This window comes from Vicugna pacos, chromosome 13 (genome assembly GCF_048564905.1).
Source record: "Vicugna pacos chromosome 13, VicPac4, whole genome shotgun sequence".
Taxonomy (NCBI): Eukaryota; Metazoa; Chordata; class Mammalia; order Artiodactyla; family Camelidae; genus Vicugna; species Vicugna pacos.
This window is the reverse complement of record NC_132999.1, coordinates 49,488,844-49,509,174: the sequence shown is the minus strand read 5'-3', so window position 1 is coordinate 49,509,174 and position 20,331 is coordinate 49,488,844. Positions and strand designations below refer to the sequence as shown.

At 44.0% G+C, this 20,331-nt stretch overlaps 1 protein-coding gene across 13 annotated transcripts in view; it reads right to left on the bottom strand.

Annotated features, from left to right (window-relative positions):
* PAFAH2 (platelet activating factor acetylhydrolase 2) overlaps nucleotides 1-18,356 on the bottom strand; it is a 59,162-nt gene extending 40,806 nt beyond the window's left edge. For 3 of the 13 annotated variants that reach the window (XM_031683847.2, XM_031683848.2, XM_072975071.1), the window contains exons 1-8: nucleotides 18,122-18,344; nucleotides 12,445-12,586; nucleotides 11,358-11,508; nucleotides 10,470-10,566; nucleotides 6,334-6,402; nucleotides 5,843-5,984; nucleotides 4,802-4,915; nucleotides 1,340-1,431 (exon numbers count right to left, since the gene is read on the bottom strand). In XM_031683847.2, coding sequence (XP_031539707.2) covers nucleotides 1,340-1,431; nucleotides 4,802-4,915; nucleotides 5,843-5,984; nucleotides 6,334-6,402; nucleotides 10,470-10,566; nucleotides 11,358-11,508; nucleotides 12,445-12,534 — 755 coding nt within the window. In that variant the 5' untranslated portion in view covers nucleotides 12,535-12,586; nucleotides 18,122-18,344. Of the gene's footprint in view, nucleotides 1-1,339; nucleotides 1,432-4,801; nucleotides 4,916-5,842; nucleotides 5,985-6,333; nucleotides 6,403-10,469; nucleotides 10,567-11,357; nucleotides 11,509-12,444; nucleotides 12,587-17,204; nucleotides 17,384-18,121 lie in introns of those variants that run through there. The other 10 variants (XM_015239986.3, XM_072975072.1, XM_031683843.2 and 7 more) reach the window with 9 other exon arrangements.
* Nucleotides 18,357-20,331: the final 1,975 nt, after the last annotated feature.

Below are 20,331 nucleotides of genomic sequence, written 5' to 3'. Positions count from 1 at the left end.
AGTCAGAGCTCTTCCTTCAGTGGGGTAAAGGCTCAGAAAGCCAGAAAGGGGAACCAGGGCCCATACCCTTCAGTTAGGATCTTGGATAGAGATCACTTTTATCTCTTGCCAAAAACCCTTCTAGGTCTTAAACTCTCTTAAGAGCAAGGATCAGATCTTCTCCTTCTCTCAGATCTACTCTCAGGCAGCTGACACAGAATGGCACTTCATTCATTTACTCATTCTTCTTCATTCAATTCATCAAGTACCTACTATGTGCTCAGACTTATGCTGTGGATCTGAAGATAACTGACACAGTTCTTGCTCTCAAGGAGCTCCCAGAATAGCAATGGAGACAGAACAGACAAGGTAACAAAATACAGCTTAGTGCCCTGATTGCACAAGGTACTGTCACCCAGAGCATACATGGCAGGGAGGTCAGGGAAAGCCTCCTTGGTGCCACAACTCAAAGTCATGGCCAGTTTGTTTAGCGGTAATCTCTGTCACCAAGGACAAAACTAAGGACTTAAGATAAGCATCCTACCCACCCCCCCCCACCAGTGCTCCCCCAGTCTCCTCCATCTCAATAAAGGACAATCACCTTCCACTTAAATGATGGATATGCAAATAAAAAACCCTGATTCCTCTTTCCTTCACTTCATCACATCACTAAGTCCTGAAAATTCTAGAATCTATCCTGACTCCCTTCACTTCTCTCCATCCCACTACCTCCATCCTAATGCAAATCCATTAACCCTCACCTTGACTCTGAAATAGCCTCCCCCTAACTAGCCTCCTGTTCCCAGTCCTGTCCTGCTACAACCCACTCTTCACACAGTAGTTTTTCAATGTAACTAAGATTCTTCTATACTGATGGTCTCCCATCACACTTAGAATAAAATCTAACTTCCTTACTCTAGCCAGAAGGCCCAGTGATCTGGCCTTTCTGGTCACATCTGGAATCGCCTCCCTCTCACTCACTACACTCCTCCCATCCTGATACAGCAAGTTTCTTCCCACCTCAGGGCCTTGAACTGTTCCTTCTGCCTAGACCTTTTCGTGGTTGGCTTCTTTGCCTCTGAGTCTTAGTTATGTCACTTTCCCAAAAAAGCCTACAGATACTTTAGCTTATCAGCCTACTTTATTTTTTTCATTGCACTTGAGTGCTGGGGATTTGATTATTTGTTAGGTTGCTTACTAGTCTGTCTCCCCCCACAATAACATAATTCCATGAAATAAGAGACCTTGCTTTCTTCTTCACCACTGAATCCCCAGCCCCCCAAACAGTGCCCAGCGCATAACACTTGCTGAACGAATGAGTGGTGTGTGGCGCTAACAGCAGCATCACTGGGAAACTCACCGAAATTGGGTCTCCTTGGCCAAAGCCAGAATAGCTGTGGCCCCTCCAAATGAATGTCCCATTACAGCCACCCGGCTCACGTCAATGCTGCCCTGAGGGAAGCCAAGTCAGAAATGCACAACTGTTTTTTAGGAATTCTTCAGGGGCAAGAGGAAGAAACAGTGTGACAATGATGTATAAGCACAACACAGTGGGTGAGCCCTCCAAAACCACATTATTCTGAGCCTCTTGCCCACTGGAGAGAAGCCGGTCAGGCTATGGACTGAACAGCCTTCTGTAGGCAGAAATTCTGAAGCCACGTTTTTCATCTTTTATTTTTATCATCTTACCACCTATAATATCTGAACCAGGGTAGATATTCAAATATCTATGAATAAATGAATGAACAGAAATTGTATGACCAATCAGTGTAAGAGCAGGTTAAGAATAAGAACTCCTGTCATCCTCCACATCCCTGCCTTACAACCAGACCAGCGCGAGGGATGACACATGAAACAAGTTAAAGATAGAATGGGGGAGGCCCTGCTGCTCATCCACTTTGCTCTGAAACAAGGACTGCTTGTACCGAAACCAGCTCAGGTTCTACTTCCTCTGATACCTGTCCTGACTTTTCTCCAGTAGAGCGAGTCTGCTAGCTCTAACATGCTCTGCAAGGATCTATTTCGGGTTGTCCCCAGAAGCCTTCAGGACATGGTTATATAAAAAGCCACTGCAGCTGCCTGCTAAGGGGCTCAGGAAATCTCTGTAGGCTTTGCTGCCCAGCCTCTACTCTGAACCTGTGCTCTCCTTTGCTCTCCCCAACTTCTATCCCAAGGTTTTGTATCTAAATTTTGCCCCTCTTTACTCACGACCTTCAGATCAACAACTTGGTTGAGGCCTCTTCAGCTTTTTAAATCAGTTAATATATTCTCATAACTCTAAAGCCAGGAGTATACAGAGAAGTCTCTTGCCTACCCCCATTCCCTTTCCACACAGTTGCCCACTCCCTTCCCACAAACAGGCAAGTTTCTGGTGTCTTTGCTGAGCTTATGTATGCCTACACAGGTAAACATGAACATACACTTTCCCCCCTTTTACACAAGTGATGCTGTATCCTACTTTTTTGCATAATAATATTAGTACAGAAAGAGCCCCCTTATCCTTGTTTACAGCTACATTTGATTTCACCATGGTATAGATCACTAGTGATCATGAAATCTATTCCTCTTCCTGGATACACAGCTGAACTGTATCTCCCAGCAGTTAGATGTGGCCTTGTGACTGGATGTGAGTGATAGTCGTCTTGTGACAGAATCTAAGTGAAAGTGCTATCTTCACTTCCAGGCCTGGTCCATAAAAACCCTTCCGTACAAACCTCCATGCCCTTTCCCATTCCTGGCTTAATGTACACGGTGAAGTTGGGTTTCACAAATGGAAGAGAGTAGAGTAATAAGATGAAAGGAGCCTGGATCCCTGAGTTAGACCTTGCACAGAAGCACCCATTTTGGACTTCATGTTGGAAAGAAATAAATTTCTCTTTAAGTCACTGAAATTTGAGGCTTATGTGTTATATAGCAATTACCATTCCTCAAATTCATACATCCATTGTTCCACAATTTAGTAGATCAGTTCCCTTAAGGGTGAACACTTAGGATACTGTTAATCTTTTGTTATCATAAACAATGCTGGAATAAACAACTTTGTACATACATCATGTTACTTGTGTGCAGGTCTGTGGAAAATAAATTCCCAGAATTGGAAATTGCTGGGTCAAACAATATATGCATTTGGACTGTGGATAGCTATTGCCAGACTGCCCTACACGGGGCAACCTGCACTCACACCAGCCACGGAGCAGAGTCTACTTCCCCACAACTTTGCAAACAGGGGGAGTAATCAATTTCTGGATCTTGCTCAATCTGATAGATAAACACTTACTTAGCTTTTTAAATTCTGTATTTCTCCAAAAGGCTGCCTCTTAACTAATCCAACTACACGTAGCCTGCCATCTCCCAATGCCTGTCTCAGGCACATACGCACACAGACCTGAACTTCAGGGACTGGGTCCTGCTTGTCTGGAGGGGACTGACGACACATACCAAATGGTAAAGCTCTCTCGATTTCAGGTTCTGCCTTACTTACTGGCCATCAAGGCTGATGCTTCTGCCTGTAAGACTTTACCAGAACTTTCAAAAGATATTTTCTAAGGAGGCTCCTAGGCACACAGCACAAGCTTTAGGTTCAGAATGGCCCAATTTAAAGTTTGACTCTATCAGTTACTTAGCTGTGTAAGCTGGGGCATATCCTTAAGCCTCTTTGTTCCTTGATTTCTTTCTATGTAAAGAGATAATGATGCTTACTGCATATGTTTGTGTAAAGACCTCATCATAGGAAGTACTCATAAAAGAGTAGTTGTTATTTTATACATATATACAATTCTCACTCATAAAATGAAACATTACATGGCTATTAAAAATCATGCCATAGAAAAATATTAACTGGCATAAGACATTAATACTGTTTTGCTAAATAAAGAAAAAGGCCACAAAACAGCTTGTATTACATAATAACATTATTATTTTTCAAATGTATATATATTATATATATAAGTACATATAAAAGCAGATGTATTATAAAAGAACTGGAAAAACAAACATCAAAATGTTCAAAAAAAAAAACAATAACTCTGTTTCTTTTTCCTTCATGCTTTTGTGTGATTTCTTGGTTCTCTAAACGAGCTACTTTTGGTTCTCTCTGAGCTACTAATGAAATTACAGGGAGAGAGACTGGGTGAAAGAGAAAAATGTACCTTCACAGGCACCAAATTCCATAGCCAGGACAGTTTCCATCCCTCTGGGGGTTCTTGGGATTCCCTTAAAGGAAGGAATTAGCCTGCAGTAGTCATAGGTTGTTTGCAACTTGATAGCGCTTCCTTGGGGAACAAGCCTTCTCTGCCTCATCCATGTGGCCCTGTGGGGCTGCCAGTCCTGGTGCTCACGTTCCCTTGACCCCTAGAAGTGGGTGTATAGGGCACTTACAGGCCAATCAGAATACTCTATCCCTCCGGCACAGCGACTGGCCTGGAATGGGCATCTGAGCCAAGCAGGGCCACAGTCTTCCCAGGTTAATGGAAGCTAAGACAGTCTCTTTTCCTTTTAAATCTAGAGCTGAGTTGAAATGCAGGCTTGGTATGCCAGCAAGCACCTTTCTTGCCTAATGGAAAGAGTCTGATGAGAATGAAGTCCAGGTACACAGAGTGGAACTGAGCCAGGAGAAGGGAGAGTGCCAGAGCTTTGATGACAATGTTTGAGACCCTGGATCTAGCTATACTGGCCTAAAGCCAATCTGCCTTTGGTCTTCCTACTTACTTGAACCAATAAATTCTCTTCTAGTTTAAACTAGTGAGTTAGGTTTCTGTTATTTGTAACCAAGAAAGTCCTGATGAATAAAATAAGCTCCACGTCATACCAGTTGCAACCATACCTTCAAGGTCATCAGATCCAATCCGCCAGGCAAGATGTTGAGGACGGTCTGGCCAGCAGTGACCTCTCGCAGGATCCTCAACACCTTCATACACTCGTTTACCCTCTGATGCACCTGCAACAGAGACAGTCCCAGTGGGAGCTGGAGTACTGCACAATCATCCAGTGGGAACCTCACTCCACCACAGAGCCAAGGATAATGCAGGGACAGTGTGCCCACCCACATCTCAGCAGCACCACAGGCCCCACATCCAGAGAAAAGCCCAGCTCCCTCACAGCCACTCACATAAGCACCACCTAGCAGCACAATGGAGGCAGCCGTGCCCCACCTACCTATCCACCCATGGAATACAGGGGGTACAGTGTGGTACATGAAAGCATTTTGAAAGCAAAAGGATGTAAAGTGTTCCTGCTATCAACCTAGTACTGGATTCTACCTTCCCTCTTATAGAACAGGTCCATGTTTTTGTCTTGCCTAGCCCTTACCCATCCCTACTTCTGTTAACCCTGACTTTTGAGGCTCGCCACCCCCCTACAAAAAAATCTAGCAATGTTATCTCTGATGGGAACTTCACATTTTGGTACTTCTCCCCAGCTTAGGAGTCTCTATCCAGGATTTCTCATATTGCAGCATGGGGCAGAAATGGGGGACAACTCCAAAACAGCCCTATTCTCTCAGATGGTGAAGACAAACATACGCCACCTCATTAGGTAAGCCAGTTAGCAGAAGAGACGAACCAACAGAGGGACAGAGTTAAGAGTGAAAAACAAGTCCCGATGACCGCTGGTTCCAGTGGTCCTGCCCTGCCTACATTGCTTATATAAGCCAACCAATTCTCCTTTTTGCCTTACAAGAGTAAGTGGGGTTTCTGTCACTTGAAATTGTAAGAGTCTTAATTAATACCCCATTTCTCTGATGTGGCAAGCTCAGATCCACTATGATTGAGATTTCAAGAGAGGTTAGTTCAAGGTCTTCTTAGTAAGTGTAGTTTAGGGCAGGCAGGCTTAGTAACTCCTCACAGCCCTACTGGCACAAGCCTACCTGGCAGTTTCGAACATGGAATTCCTTCTCCCCTTCCTCAATTTGACGGTGGGGGATCCATTCCTCCTCCAGTGACTCACCGTTGGGCTGGTTCTCCTCTGGGGCCTGCTTGCAGAAACAGGTGGCTGCAGCTGACCCATCCCTGCAGGACATGTGCCACCAGAAAGAAACCAGAAAAACCTGGACTTATTTCTTCCCTTTACCAAATCCTCCTTTTCAGCCAAGACACTCTAATAGGGTCAAAGATCTGGGGACACACATAGGAGAGTAGGAAAAAACATGGATTTGGGAGACTGACTGGGTTTGAATCCCATCTCAGCTGTGTCACTTTTAGCAAGTTATTTAACATCTTTGAACCTTGGTTTCTTCACCTTTAAAATGGATATAATCCCTACCCTGCATAGTGTTGTGAGGATTAGAAATAATATATCGACAGGGGACGAGCCTGTATCACCCAATCCATGATAGTTCGTCAGACTGTTATCTTTCACCTGTGCTCTGGGACAGCAACCACAAAGCCACGAGAGGCCAGCTCCATGCAGAAGGCTGAATACAGTGTCCTAGAGATCCAGGAAGGAACCAAGAGAAGTGATCAAAAGAATGGCCTGCCCTTAGCCCCCCATCCGACCACGCTCTACTAGTAGCCATCTCAAAAGACTGAATGGAGGAAGTTTCATTTGGAGCAGCCCTTCTCAAGGGCTTCTCAAGGAGCTTTTTCCAGCCAGCACACCCCTTCTCTATCCAAGATCCAAGTGTCCTCCTCCAGGAAGCATATGCAAATTGATCCATTGTGTTTTTCAACCCAAGAAACTGACTCATCTCCATGCCCCCCACCCCAATACAGTTTGGCTACTTCAAACAATTGCATCTTTATTGTCTATACATTGTATGTGTCCCAAATTAGTTGGCAACCTCCTTGAGGACAGAGACTCTGGCTATTTCTTTAACATGTAAATCTCTACCTGTGATTTAGCACGTGGGTTTTTTCAGTCTGCCCTCCAATCTTCCAGAAAAAAGAAATACAGCAGGTACTAATTGTCTACTCCAACACCTATTTTTCCCTTGTTCTGTAATAACAGAATCTCATTTGCAGCTGAAGACATTGTCATGCCATCAAAATATATTTCTCAGCCTCTCTGCAGCCAAGTTTGTCTGTGTGGTTTTTAGCCCAGCCACAGAATCATAACAGCACCCTCATAAGTAATTAAACATTTTTTTCAATAGATACATTGAAAAGAAACAAGTAGAATTAACTTTAATAATATATTTTATTTAATCCAGTATAGCCAAAACATTATCATTTTAACAAATAATTGATATTTTTAAATTAATGAAATATTTTATTACATTCTTTCTTTTTCATATGTAGTCTTTGAAATGCAATGTGTGTTTTATACTTACAGCACATCTCAGTTGGCCCAGCCATATTTCAAATGTTCAATAGCCACATGTGGCTAGAAGCTACCATAATGGACAGAGCAGCTCTAGTCAATGTGATGTAAGCAGTCGTGTTATATAAAAATTTCAGGAGAGTTCTCTCTTCCTGTTGCATGGACTGTGGATGTAATGGCTAGAGCTAAAGTAGCCACCCTGGATCATGAGACATCTTTAGAAATAGAAGCCACGTGTGCACAGCAAGATTTATAATCTGGTTTTCTGGTAACGTTGTGGAACTACAATATCAGCTCTACCTCTAGCTTTTTAAAAAATCTGAGTGAAAAATTAACTTTATATTATTTAGGTCCCTATTGTTTGGAGTTCTGTTAAATATAACTTGCTTGTATCCTAATTGATTCAGGAAGGTCAGTTTCTTAAGTTTCTTTTCACCTTCTCCCACTTCTCTTGGGGAGGCAAAGAACTGGACTTGAAAGCCAGAGAGATTTCTGATCCCTTCCCAGTTCAAACTGTAGCCTTGGGCAAGTCTGCCTTTCAGAGCTGGTTTGTTCATCTGTGAAATATGCTTCCACCCCATCTACCTCACAGGACTATGTGGGAACCAAAGGAGACAAAGGCACACTGCAAACAGGTAGGTAATATTTAAATACACATACTCTTCCCTGGGATGGGAAGGCATAGGTCCGTGACCCATGGGAAGGATTTCAGGTGCTGAATTTGCCGTAAGATACAACGAGAAGAAACCATATCCCTTTACCTTCCTGCCCTTTTTCTTGGAATTTCACTCTGGTTAATGATTAGAGTATTTATAACTGGCTCAGCCAGGTCTGTTGAGATATGAAGTCTCAATACAGATTCTTAGACCATAAAGGCCACTCTAAAGTCATGTACTCGCCTGCTCTTTCTGTAAGATACCTGTGAGCTTAGGAAAGGATATACCTTAGCTTCTTTTCCCAACTAGAATACAGTCTGAAAGCAGGGGCTCCATCTTATTCACTACTGAATATTCAACCCCAGCATAGGCCCTGGCACATGGCAGGTAACTAAATTTACTGAATAAGAAAGCAATACTGAAAACCATCTTGCTGCCTTTCTAGCACCATCACCACAATGTGCCCTCTACTTTCTGCCATGGCCTATAGTTACATGAATCCATATTCAGTCTCCTGTGGTGGATGTAAATTCCTTGATTTGTTTCTCTCTATATGTCCCATCTTCTTCTCACGCCAACAGGTTGGCACAGAGCAGGTGCTCAACAGACATTTGCTGAATGAATAGAAGCTAGCAAAACATAAATATTTATTGGGAAACTATTTTCCAAGTAATGTCCTAGGCACTGGGAAAGACAGAAGACAGATAAGGTCTCTGTCTTCATGGAGCTTACAATCTAGTAGAAAAAAATACATTAAAGGATAATCACACAAACCCAAACATCCATCAACTGATGAGCAGATAAATAAAATGTAATATATCCATACACTGGAATATTATTCGTCAACAAAAAGAAACGAAGTTCTGTTATCTGCAACAATATGGATGGACCCTGAAAACATTATGCTAGGTGAAAGAAGCTAGTTATAAAATATCACATATTGTATTATTCCATTTATGCAAATGTACAGAATAGGTAAATCCACAGAGATAGAAAGCAGATTAATGATTGCCAAGGGCTGGGGTGGGGGTGGGAAGGTGGAAGTTTGGAGGAGAATTGGAAGTGATTGCTAAAGTTTCCTTTTTAGGGTGATTAAAATGTTCTAAAATTGAAAAAAAAAGAATAATCACACAAATAATTAATTCATTACAATTATGTTAAGTGCTGGGAAGTACAGATTGTCTTACGAAAGCACACAACTGGAAAACTTAATCTAATATAATATAAGGGTTAGGACGGGTGTCCCTAAGAAAGTGACACTCAAACTAAGACCTTGAAGGCAATCTGGAATTAGCTAGGCAAAAGACGAAAAGGGGGAGGGGAAGAGAGGAGTAGAACAGCAAATATTCCAGGCAAAGAGAACAGCAGCAAAGCACAGCACAGATGAAAACCCTGAGGCAGAAACTAACACCTTGCCTTTAGGGCTGTTTGTCTGGAGAGCTGGAGGAGGGCAAGCAGCAAGCAATGAGGCTGGAAACTTTGTCTTAGACTTGCATTCAGGTAAGACCCTGACAAGAGCTGAATTAAATTCAAAGGACTATTAAAAAGATTTTGGTATGGAAATGACATTCATTCATTCATTCAACAAGTATTTACTGAGCACCTACAATATGCCAGCCACTATTCTAGGTGCTGGAATGACAATATCATATTTGGTTTTAAAACAGATCTCCCTGGGTAGTGTAGACAATGATTTGGGGTGAGGGGGTGAAAAGGCAAAAACAGATGCCTTTCAAACATGTAACACTCTAGGACATAAACTAAACTTATATGTTAATGAATGAACAGACAGAGAACATTCACAAGCTTAAACGGAAACACACGTACCGCAGCTATTAAGCTAAATAACACTCCAAGGTGTAGAAATCAGAACTCATAGGGAGAATTCTGAATGGATACTGAAAAAATTTAGGCCAGCATTTCCTGAAGTCCGGTGAGAGATCTCACAGTCCACTGTTCCATGATCCTTCACGTAGAGACAGAGGGGAGCACTGGTATGAGTGTGTACCTACTAAGTACACGTCTAACTGAGTCCTCACAAATCACCCTGTGCAAATGGCATCCCATTTGACAGATGAGGAAATTCCAGGTTCGAGAGTTCTCCCACAGTCCCAAGCTCACACAGAGCACAGTGTTACAGCGGAGATTTACAACTGAGGCTGCGAGCGCCACGAGAGCAGGGGGCAAGTCTGTGTGACTCACCACTACGACAGTGCCCCAGGAGGAGGTGCCCTCAATGTGTGTTGAATAAACAACTCTCTGACCATAAGGCTCAAGCTCCTTCTAGTACTTCTGGGCTGTTACGGAGGAAGAAAGCTAAGAGCATGTTATCTATAGAAATGCTGGAATGTGAGAAGTGAAGGATGCGAAGCCTGCTGCTGGCTCCATCAGGTGAAAGGGGTTTGGGAAGGGCCTTCTAGAAAAGGTGGACCCAGTGCTTGGGGATGAAGCAGATGGTAGATAAGACAGATGGCAGATGGAAATATGTGTCTCTCTGCCCTTTGAGAATAAGTTAAGACTCAGCAGCTGCCACCAGGCAAGGCCAAAAATTTGACAAAGTCTGCAGAGAGCAGCTCTTACCTGAAGGCTCCCAGGCCATGAGAGAAGATGATCAAGGGATATCCAGAGTCCTTTGTCTTAAAGGGGCCATTCCAGTGAACAGGCAGGCGACAAGATCCTAGCAGAGACATGGGCTATAGAATCTCCAGCTGCCCCAAAACTATAATCCCAAGGGCAGCCAAGGGACAGGCATAGCGGGGACATGCAGCCCTCCTCTCAGGAAAACCACCTTTGCACAAGTAGCCCAGGACAATCAATCACCTGTCCTTACCCTTTCTCTCCCCTAGGGAGCCTGAACACAACAGAAAATGGGAAGAGAAATCCAAGGGGGAAGTACTGAACAACCTACTGGATAAATCCCTGAGATGCCAAGCAGTGAGTAGAGTTCCTAATGGTAGGGCCTTTGGGGGAAATGGATGATTCAATGTGATCTGATTCAGAAGAGGGGAGAGCAAGGGGAGCAACTGCAGGAGATGTTGTGCTCCTTGGTAGTTAAGAATGTTTCTTTGATCTACACTACAGCTGGCACTAATACATGCTGAGTATATGAGTAATAGGCACCATTTATGGAACATATTCTATACCCCAAGCACTGCACTGGAGCGCACGTTTTTTATACATCCCACACTACAACCTTGCAGAGGTAGATCTTCAGACAGGTTAAATAACTTGCCCAAGTCCCACAGCTAGTAAATTATAAAGTCTGGATTCAAATCCAGGACAGTCTAACTACAATCAAAGCTCTTACACAGGTAATTCTCTCCAACTCTCCATCCCACACTGGCTAATGGATGCCCCACTACAAAAGGGATAGACAACGCAAACTATCAGGTACGTGTCTGCTGGGGGATCTCCTAGGAACATAACCAAGCAACTGGGAGAGCATCTAGGCCTGAGGCCAGTCCTTACCCACAGCCAGGTTGAACAGCAAAGCCCCCCAGCGCTTATTAATCTTCAGGTAATTAGCCAGGCCAGTGCAGTACTCATAGCGGGGAATCCACAGGGGCTGCTCAGTGATCTCTGCCTCTTGGCAGGGATAGAAGAGTCGAAAGAAGCTCCCCTGTAAGAAAGAAAAGAGAGCAGCTGCTCAGAGCAAGAAGCCCCAGCACAGACAGATTTCCCAACAGACACACTCAGCAGGTTTTGGGGTACCAGCAAAGCACCAAAACAGGGAAACTTTAGCTTCAATTCATATACCTGAATTCCACATTCAGAAAAATCTAGAAAGCAGCAATTTTATGTTTAGCATACATGTAAGGCTTATGTTATTTCAAACAGCCAACTGTATTTTGAATTATATCTGAGGGGCACTAAAATATTTCCAGTACTTGGGACACTTAAAGATTTAAACCTGGCCCTGAGTCCAGGCCTGGAGGAGTCCCAGGAGCAAGAAATGAGCCCTTGTGCTGAATGTGCTGGTATCCATGGGTCAGCCAGGCCAATCCTCCCGGATGGCCCTTGGGAAGCAGTGGCACACTCACTTTACATGGCAGTAGCTGAGATGTTACCAGGAAGTAGGTGCCTCTCACGGGGGAGAGGGGGAGTTCAAGGGCCACCAGAGAATAACCTAGGAACCAATGGAGGAAAAGTCCTGAACCAGAGTGGAGGGGAAAAACAGACGAAGGCAGGAGAAGGGAAACAGAGACTGTCTTCCTACCCAGGTCAGGGAGTCAAAAGTCAATGGTCCACTGCTCTTTCTTTCATACGCTCAGATTAGGATGAGATTCAAATCCTTTCGAGGATCAGGCACCTGCTCTCAAGACATCTGAGAGCCCCCATCTCCTCCTAGCTGCAAAAAGAACTCAGCATCTCTTGTCTATTGAGATGTTTTTAATTGGAAAGAGGAAGAAAAAAGGTCAGGAAAACGAGACCTGGGGGGTCTATAACCAAATCTGAACTAGCTCTAACTTAGTTCCCCCACCTGGAATTGCACCATCATACTCGCTACTGATAGTGGTGCAGACAGAAGCAGTGAAGATGTGCTGGAGACACTTACCTGGAGACTCTGACCCTCCATCACATCCCCACAGCCCACGAGGTGGGGTCCTGAGACAGGCGGAAAGCCCACGGACTGGCTGACCCCCATTTCATCACCAGCTGAAGTGAACGACAACTTGGGCCGCAGCTGAACTTGAAGGCTGGAGGGTGGAACACAGAACAGCCTCTTGCTGGTTTCCTCCCAGCTTCCTGTTGCTTATTCATGTCATCTGCCACCCCCGTCCACCCCTCATCACTGCATCCTCCCTGCCAGTGACTCATTCAATCTTCCACATCATCCACTTGCTACATTGACTTCACTAAGGTTTAGGGGCTGCTTTTTCTGTTGGTGGTGGTGGAGAGGTGAGGAGACGGTCACAAAAAGGAAAGAGAGCTTCCATACTCCTCAAAACCACTAACAAGTGTTTACTCAGCACCTACGATGTGCCCAGCACAGCAGTAACTGCTGCAAAGAGTATAACACAGACCTTGTCCTCATGAAGCTAGGAATGACGATAAGTACTAACACCCGTTATTTACTCTGTATCAGCACTGAACTAAACACTTTACCCATGCAGCATCATTTCATTCCCTCTACAACCGTCTGAAGAAAGTACTGTTAAGACACTGTTTGTACAGATGAGAAAACTAAGGCACGAAGAGGCTGAATAACTTTCCCAACTCACACTGCTTACCAGTGGCAAACTCATGTCTATCTAATCCAGACCTGAGTTCTTAAGTCTCACTGATCCTGCTCATGGAGAGACAGTTATAGACATACAAAATCACTGACCTAAACTATTAACTACAAGAGTGGCACTTATGCTGGGCCTTGAAATACGAGAAAGATTTAGGGACAGGGGAGAAGAAGGAAAGCATTTCTAGAAAGGACGTAAGAGCAGAAAGGGGCAGAGATAGGTAAGAGTATGACATGGGCAGTTGATGAAACAGGAGCCTTCAGCGTGGCAGGTGTGCATGCTCTGACTGGAAAATAGGCCTGTAACTTGGCTGCTTCTTAAACTGGGGCCAATGCCATTTCTCTCCACCCCTCTTCAATCACATCACCAGCACCACCAGCAGTAGCAGCAGCACACTGACTCTGCCAGGAACTACACCAAGTGCTCCACATACACATATTATTTAATTGGATCCTTACAACAATCCTCTGGGATGTGTATTGTTATCTCATCTTACAAATGAGGAACTGTTGCTTAATAAAGTTAGGTAATTTACCCAAGAATGTACAACTAGGAGAGACAGAATCTGACTGTGGGCAATGTTGTCATGCAGAATGTGGCCAAACTTCTTGAAATCCGTTCTATCTTGCCTTTTGATGCAGAAGCCTTGTGATTTAAGTGGGGCTGACACTTCCTTAACCTCTAGATTTGGGCCTCAAATGACCTGTGCCAATCAGCCCTTGGCATCTCTGTCAGTATTTCAATGAACAGTAGGTTCACGACATAAGCTGGTCCAACCAGAGTAAAGCCCAGGACTTCAGTTTGCTGGTTGAAGTGGAAAACTTCTTGTTTTGAACTAGAGTGATGTGCAGGTATGAAGCTTTGAACTGTTGCAGCCACTTTGCTACCTTGTGGATGAAGCTACCTGTGGAGGATGGCAGAGCTTAGAGACTCACAGAGAAATGGAGTCATATTTGTGAAGCATTAAGAATGTCTGGATTAGACTGTACTTGAAACCTGACCCACTCCTAGACCTTCTAGTTACATGAGTCAATAAACCTCTTTTTTTGCTTAAACCAACTGGGTTTAGATCTCTATTGCCTGAACCAGAAGCATCTAAACTGATATACTGAGTCCTAAACCCACATGTGTAGTCATTACATGATTCTGCTTTCTTTAAGATGCTCTGGGATGGATCAGAGAGTTCAAGTCAAAGCATGTCTGGGCAACAAGGGACCTTAGATATCACTTCGCCACAAAACTATCCCCTGCACCAACCCACACCAGCCCGATACTTAAATATGATTTACTAATGAAGAAGTCAAGGTCCTAAGAGGTTAGGTGAGTTGCTCAAGGTTACCAGCAGAACTACCTTTACACCTAGATCTCCTCATTGCCAACTTCTAATTGTCTGGTCTAATGGAAAACTCAAGACTACTGATAATCCTAATGTCATTCAATTTAACTTGGAAGATAGTAAGTGATACTCTTTCTACTACAGACTGTTTCATTTTGCTTCTCTGAGCAAATTTAAAAATAAACCCAATTCTCTCTTTTTTTTTAAAGCTAAGCTCCTGATGCAGTCAGTGGACCATTTAGCCAAAGTGAAGTTGAATGCAGGCTGCTTTGTCTCAGACCCTGACCTTTTCCCCTTGAGGTTAAATGCACGAAGGACCTATGACAGGTGGGGGGAGGGGACACAAAACACGCCACCCACGTGTCAGTTCTAACTGCCATAAAAGAGGGTCAGGCAAAATACTGTGGGAGTTCGAGAAGAAAGAGCTCCTTTAGCTTGGAAGTGGAGGGCAAGAGAATGTGCAGAAATTGACTTTCAAGTAGAAGAAAGTGTGTAAGCAAAGGCATACAGGTAAGAAAGCACACTTGAGAAACCTTGAGTAGTTCATGATGGGTGCAAGGTGAGAAAAGGAAGAGATGACCAGATTTGGAGGGTGGCACTCCTTCAACTGCTAGACTAAGAAGTTGGAATCTATTGTAGACATGAAAGATATTAAGTCTGAAAGTCCCAAGTTTAAGGCCCAGCTCCTTCATTATCTAGCTTTCTTACCCTGGGCAATTTATCTGCTCTCTCCAAGCCCGATTCCCCAACTGTACAATGGGAATGCTTCCCATCCTCATAGAATTGCTATGGAGATAAAACGAAATAATGCATTTAAAGTACCTAGTGCAGTACCTGGCCCTTAGTAAGTATCCAGGAGATATTTGTTGATTGAGTGAAAAGTAGAAGCAATAGGATTTGGCATCTATGTGGGGAGTCAAGGGAGAGGAAAGAGCCAAAGATGAGTCAGGTTTCAGGACTGGGTGATCAGAATGATAGTAGCTTCTTATAGGAAGAGATTTTGGTCTTAACCTGAATAGAGAACACGGCATGGGCTAGGAATCAGGATAATGGGGCACAAAAACGGCCAAACAGAAGGGGAGCAGAACTCTCTAGTCTTGGAAAATTTCTCAGAAAAGTCAGCAAGTAAACTAAGTGTGGAAATAAATAAAATTGAAGAAGCTAATTGGCCAGACTGAGTCTAACATGAATATGAATCTGCATTCCCTGGGCTCACATTGACTGATACCCAAGTAGAATGGAGAGACAGAAAAATCCAATCTAACTTTCAAATTTTACTAAGAAACATCGACCCAGAGCATCCAGAGTCATTTCTAATAAATGCCATGGAACTCTCCAAGGAAATCAGCCCAGGTGTCTCTACCTTCTTTGATTCACCTATACAATTCATGGTGGTGCCTGTCTAGAAGCCTCTCCACGTATCCAAACCTGCCCCGCCCATCAAAGCCCAGTGCAATCTCTGATCCTCAGTGATTTCAACCTTCCCTCCGCTCAACTCTTAAGTACTGTCTGCATCCCTCACCTGATAGCCAATCACAGGCTGCGTCAAGACAGCTCTTGAATTAGTACCTATTCTAGCAGTTTTCAATCAGTGACTTGCCTATAATAAGTGGTCCAAGCAGAATCTACAACAGAGGTTCCTGAATCTATCAACACAATCACCTGGAAAATTTTTCCAAATAAAGATTTTAGGGTCCCCATTCTCAGAGGTCAATTGGTTTACAAAGCTTCCCAAACTTTCCTATCCCCAAGGTTCGAGAACCTGTGGTCCAGATGGTACACAGGACTTTTCTTTTATTCAGACACGTGTGTATGCAAAAAACCTCTACTGGGTTTATATGGTGTTTCAGTCCACCATGTTTAAATTAATGAAATGATAATGACTATGATATCACTTGGTTTAATCCCTATGGCCACCTAGAGGCATGTTCCTGTCAGTTACTAGGCTTAATGTAGTGCCTTGCATATAATCGGTCTCAATAATCAATTTATCAATGAATGTTATTTAATTTTTTATACACTTATGTCTTCAGATATACTACAGAGGTAGATTGCGTTTTATATTTCTTTGTAGGTCAAAGCATCTATCCTCATTCTTTCCCCACATAGTAGGGACCCAATAAATGTTTATTTGGCTTTGATTTAAACACTCTCAATTCTTTAATCCCTGTCTTCTTAATCTAAAAATTAGGTTATGTGGTATAGTGGGAAAAGAAAGGCCTTGGTGACAGTCTGAATTCCTTCTCTACTGCTCAGTTGGCTGTGTGATCTTGAGGAAGCTCCTTCAATTCTAAGCCTCTGAAAATTTCTCACATGATAAAAAATAATAATCACTCATGAAGTTGATGAAGATTAAATGAATGTATGCAAAGTACCTGACATACAGAAGGCACTAGAACTATAACTAACTACATGACCTCTCTGAGCCTAAGCTCCTTTATAAGTAAAATGAGGACACATCATAAGTGAAATTTAATAAGAAAATTGATATTGCCTAGGGCCTGGTACACTTTAAGTGCTCACAAAATATTAGGAATTAATTAACAATGGTATGTTTCTCTTTTATCATACACAGCCAAAAAAAAATTTTTTCCCTCTACCCTGGATTTTTCTGGTTTTCTGGATGAAACCTTTTGACAAAACGGTTTCTTTCCTCCCAGACTTTTTGGGTCTGACACACCCCTACCAAAACCAGAGTCTACTAAACAGGCCCAAAAGAGTCCAGAGGGAATGAATAGGGCTTACACTGCAGCTGTTCATCTCCTGCTGGGGCCTTGTTTCCAGTGAGCAGGAACCACCCTTCTGCCAGCTGCTGGAGTTTTCATCACTGGCTATTTCAGGACAGAGTCCAAGATAAGCAATTCTCTGGGGCTTCCTTTCAGACAAAGCTCTGTAAACTTTGGTCTCTGGGGAAGTGAGGAAATATCCTGTTCTTAGAGAATGGAGACACCAAGTGCTTAAGGGGCCAGTTTGAGCAACAAGGAGGCAGAGCTATAAAAGAAGCCAAGATGACAGTATTCCACAGCATTAATAATTATAGTAAAAACAATCTCTCTCGCTTGTGGAGGCTTCACAGTTTATAGAGTACTTTCTCACACATATTAGCATATTGGCTCCACAACACAGCCCCAACCTAAGACCGCGAGAGCAACTGTCATCTCCATTTTGTACATGAAGAGAGTGAGTCCCAGAGAGGCTTTAAGTTTTGCCCTAGGTCACACACCGAGAGGGCTGCAGAGCTGGAATAAAGGCCGGGTCGGCTAACTTCAGGCCCTGGGCTCTTCCGTGGATTGGGAAGAAGGAATGTCGACCCTTCTTCCACAAACTAACATGAGAAACAGGAAAGTGAGGGTAAGAGTGAAGCACATCGGAGGTGTGGAGCACAAAGAATCCCAGGTTTCAGAGAGGCGATGCTGTGGGCTCAGGGCTCAGGCGAGAGCGAGGGTGGCATTCCAGGGGTGCCAGAGTGAGAGCGCAAGACGACAGCGGGAGAATTAAGGGTGCGGCTGGATACTGGAGGCGTCTCACTAGGAAACAGAAAGGTTGAAAGACTAACGTGGAGTTTCTGGAACTGAGACGAGGAGCACCCAAACCAGGCTGGAATTTGAAAAAGTCCGCAGACACCTCAGTTCAGAATAGAAGCTTTCTCCAAACAAACTTACCCAGCCAAGTTAACTCCTCAGAAGCAGCCCAGCCGGTCAACTCGACGGAAACAAAAAACTGCCCAGGAGCCTCTAGCGCTTCGGTAGTCGTAGTTTCCAGAACTCAACATCAGCGCTTAAAAGCATTTTCCGCCTCTCTGCCCGGAACTATAACTCCCAAGGTGCACCGCGCAAGATGCACACTACAACCCTGGGGCTGTAATTCCCAGACTTGTGTGCGGCCCCTCCTCGTTGGTTGAAAACCGCCAAGGTCCTCCTGGTTGCGGTGCGATTCCGCCCCCTGGTGGTTGAGAAGCCACCGCCACGAGTACAAGGCCCGAGCGGAGAGTTACTGCTTATAGTCCCGGTTAGTAACCCTCCGCCTCACAGTCCCTCAAATAGTTCCTGGGCGTGCCTGGAGACAACCGTGGCATCACTTTGTTCTCGGGGAGATGGGGAGGAGATCTGAGCTTGTTTTGTGTTCCCCCACTTTGCTTCCTGTGAGAGTATAAGACGGATCAAATTACGGGCACATTTGTATCTTTTGACACTTAATGATAATTCCCTTGTCCTTCTCCAGAAACTCATGGCTGAGAACCGAGAGGAACGTGAGAGATTCCTCCCCGCCCTTCCAGCCCCAGCCCCTCCAATCATCCTCAGTTTGCTTGCCCTATGCTGGTTCTTAGGGACATACTGGTGAACAAATTACTGTTTCTAGCCTCAAAAGAATTACAGTCCAGCAGAGGATTCCGACAAATGAATAATTACACAATGATACAAAATTTAATGGGGGAAAACGTTATGGGAGCCTTCTTGAAAATGGACACCTGTCCAAGGCTTGGGGGAAATGGGGCTGTGTCATCAAAGCTTCTTGGCGATCTTAGAAAAATGTTAAAATTGAGAACTGAAGGAATAGAACTTAGCCAGGTATATAGTGAGTGGGAAGAATGTTTTACACTCTGGCTGGAGCGGAGTGTGAGGGATGGAGTAGAGAGGCACACCTGAAGTGGAAGGCAGGACCACATCTTCAGGAGTGATGTGCAGGTTCTCATTGTTACCTCCACACTTTTATTCATGCTCATACCTTCACTAGGCACTTTGCCCTGCCTGTTTTTCTGTCTAATCCTGTTCTTCCTTTGAAATTCCTCTCCATGAAGCTTCTGATTCTCCTCTGCCCCTCTCAGTTGCTGGGATATTTGGGAGCTCACCTCACTCTGCCCTGTGCTGTCTCGTAGGTGGGAGGTCTTAACTCTCCAATAAATTGTGAGCTCTTTGAGGTCAGGTGCTTAGTCCTGTAGCTGATCCCTCCATCAGCCCAACCCTCATATCTGCAAATCACCAAAGTTCAGGTTCCATGCTTCAGGCTTCTTTAGACTCTCCTCTCCTCCTGACACACTGTCACCCCACATTCCTTCCAGAAGCCAAGATAAACTCATCAGGAAGAGACTGATGGCAGCAGTGCACTGTGGTAATTAAGCTCCGGATTTAATTAAGCTGTGGTTGGTGGCAGTGACAGTACAACATAAAAAGCTTAGTGCAGATCAGAGATGGCACTCTTTGGCTAATTAATCAGTGTTCTGCAGCTGGCCCAGAACATGCTGGGCTAACCAGAGTCCTTAGTCATGAGAGGGGCAGCTGGAGTTTGTTTCTCTGTCTCCTACTCCCAGACTAGGCCATGCTGGGGACAGTCGCTGGCCAACAAAGTTTTAAACTTCCCAGGGACAGGAATGTCTCAGCTTCCTTTACCTCCTTTGTTAGGAAGATCTACCTTGGGCCCAAACTGCTGTCGCAAAATAAAATACTTGAGTTCCATTATATTTCCTTCCAATCTAGTCTTTTTGGGGGGAATAAACAAGCCAAATGCTTCTAACTTTTCAGAAAGTGGTTGATTTTCCAGGCTTTCATTTAGATCCCATCCTCCAAGGGCCCTGGGATCACTTCCAGTTGGCTACCATCCCACTCCAGCCTTTACCTTGTTGCCAAGTTATGTTAAGTTGGCATTTGAGTGACCAGCTTTGGATTTCCTCTTCTCCCCACTACCTGCTGAAGTTGGTGGACCACGCTTTTTAAAATCAAACTATAATATGCATACAATATAGTGTATAAAGTGCACTAACCATAAATGTACAGCTTAACCTTTTAAAAAAGTTTGATATAGCCATTGCCTAGTTTGAAATGTAGAACATTTTTAACACCCCCAAAAGACTGCCTCATGTCCCCTCTCAGTTTAC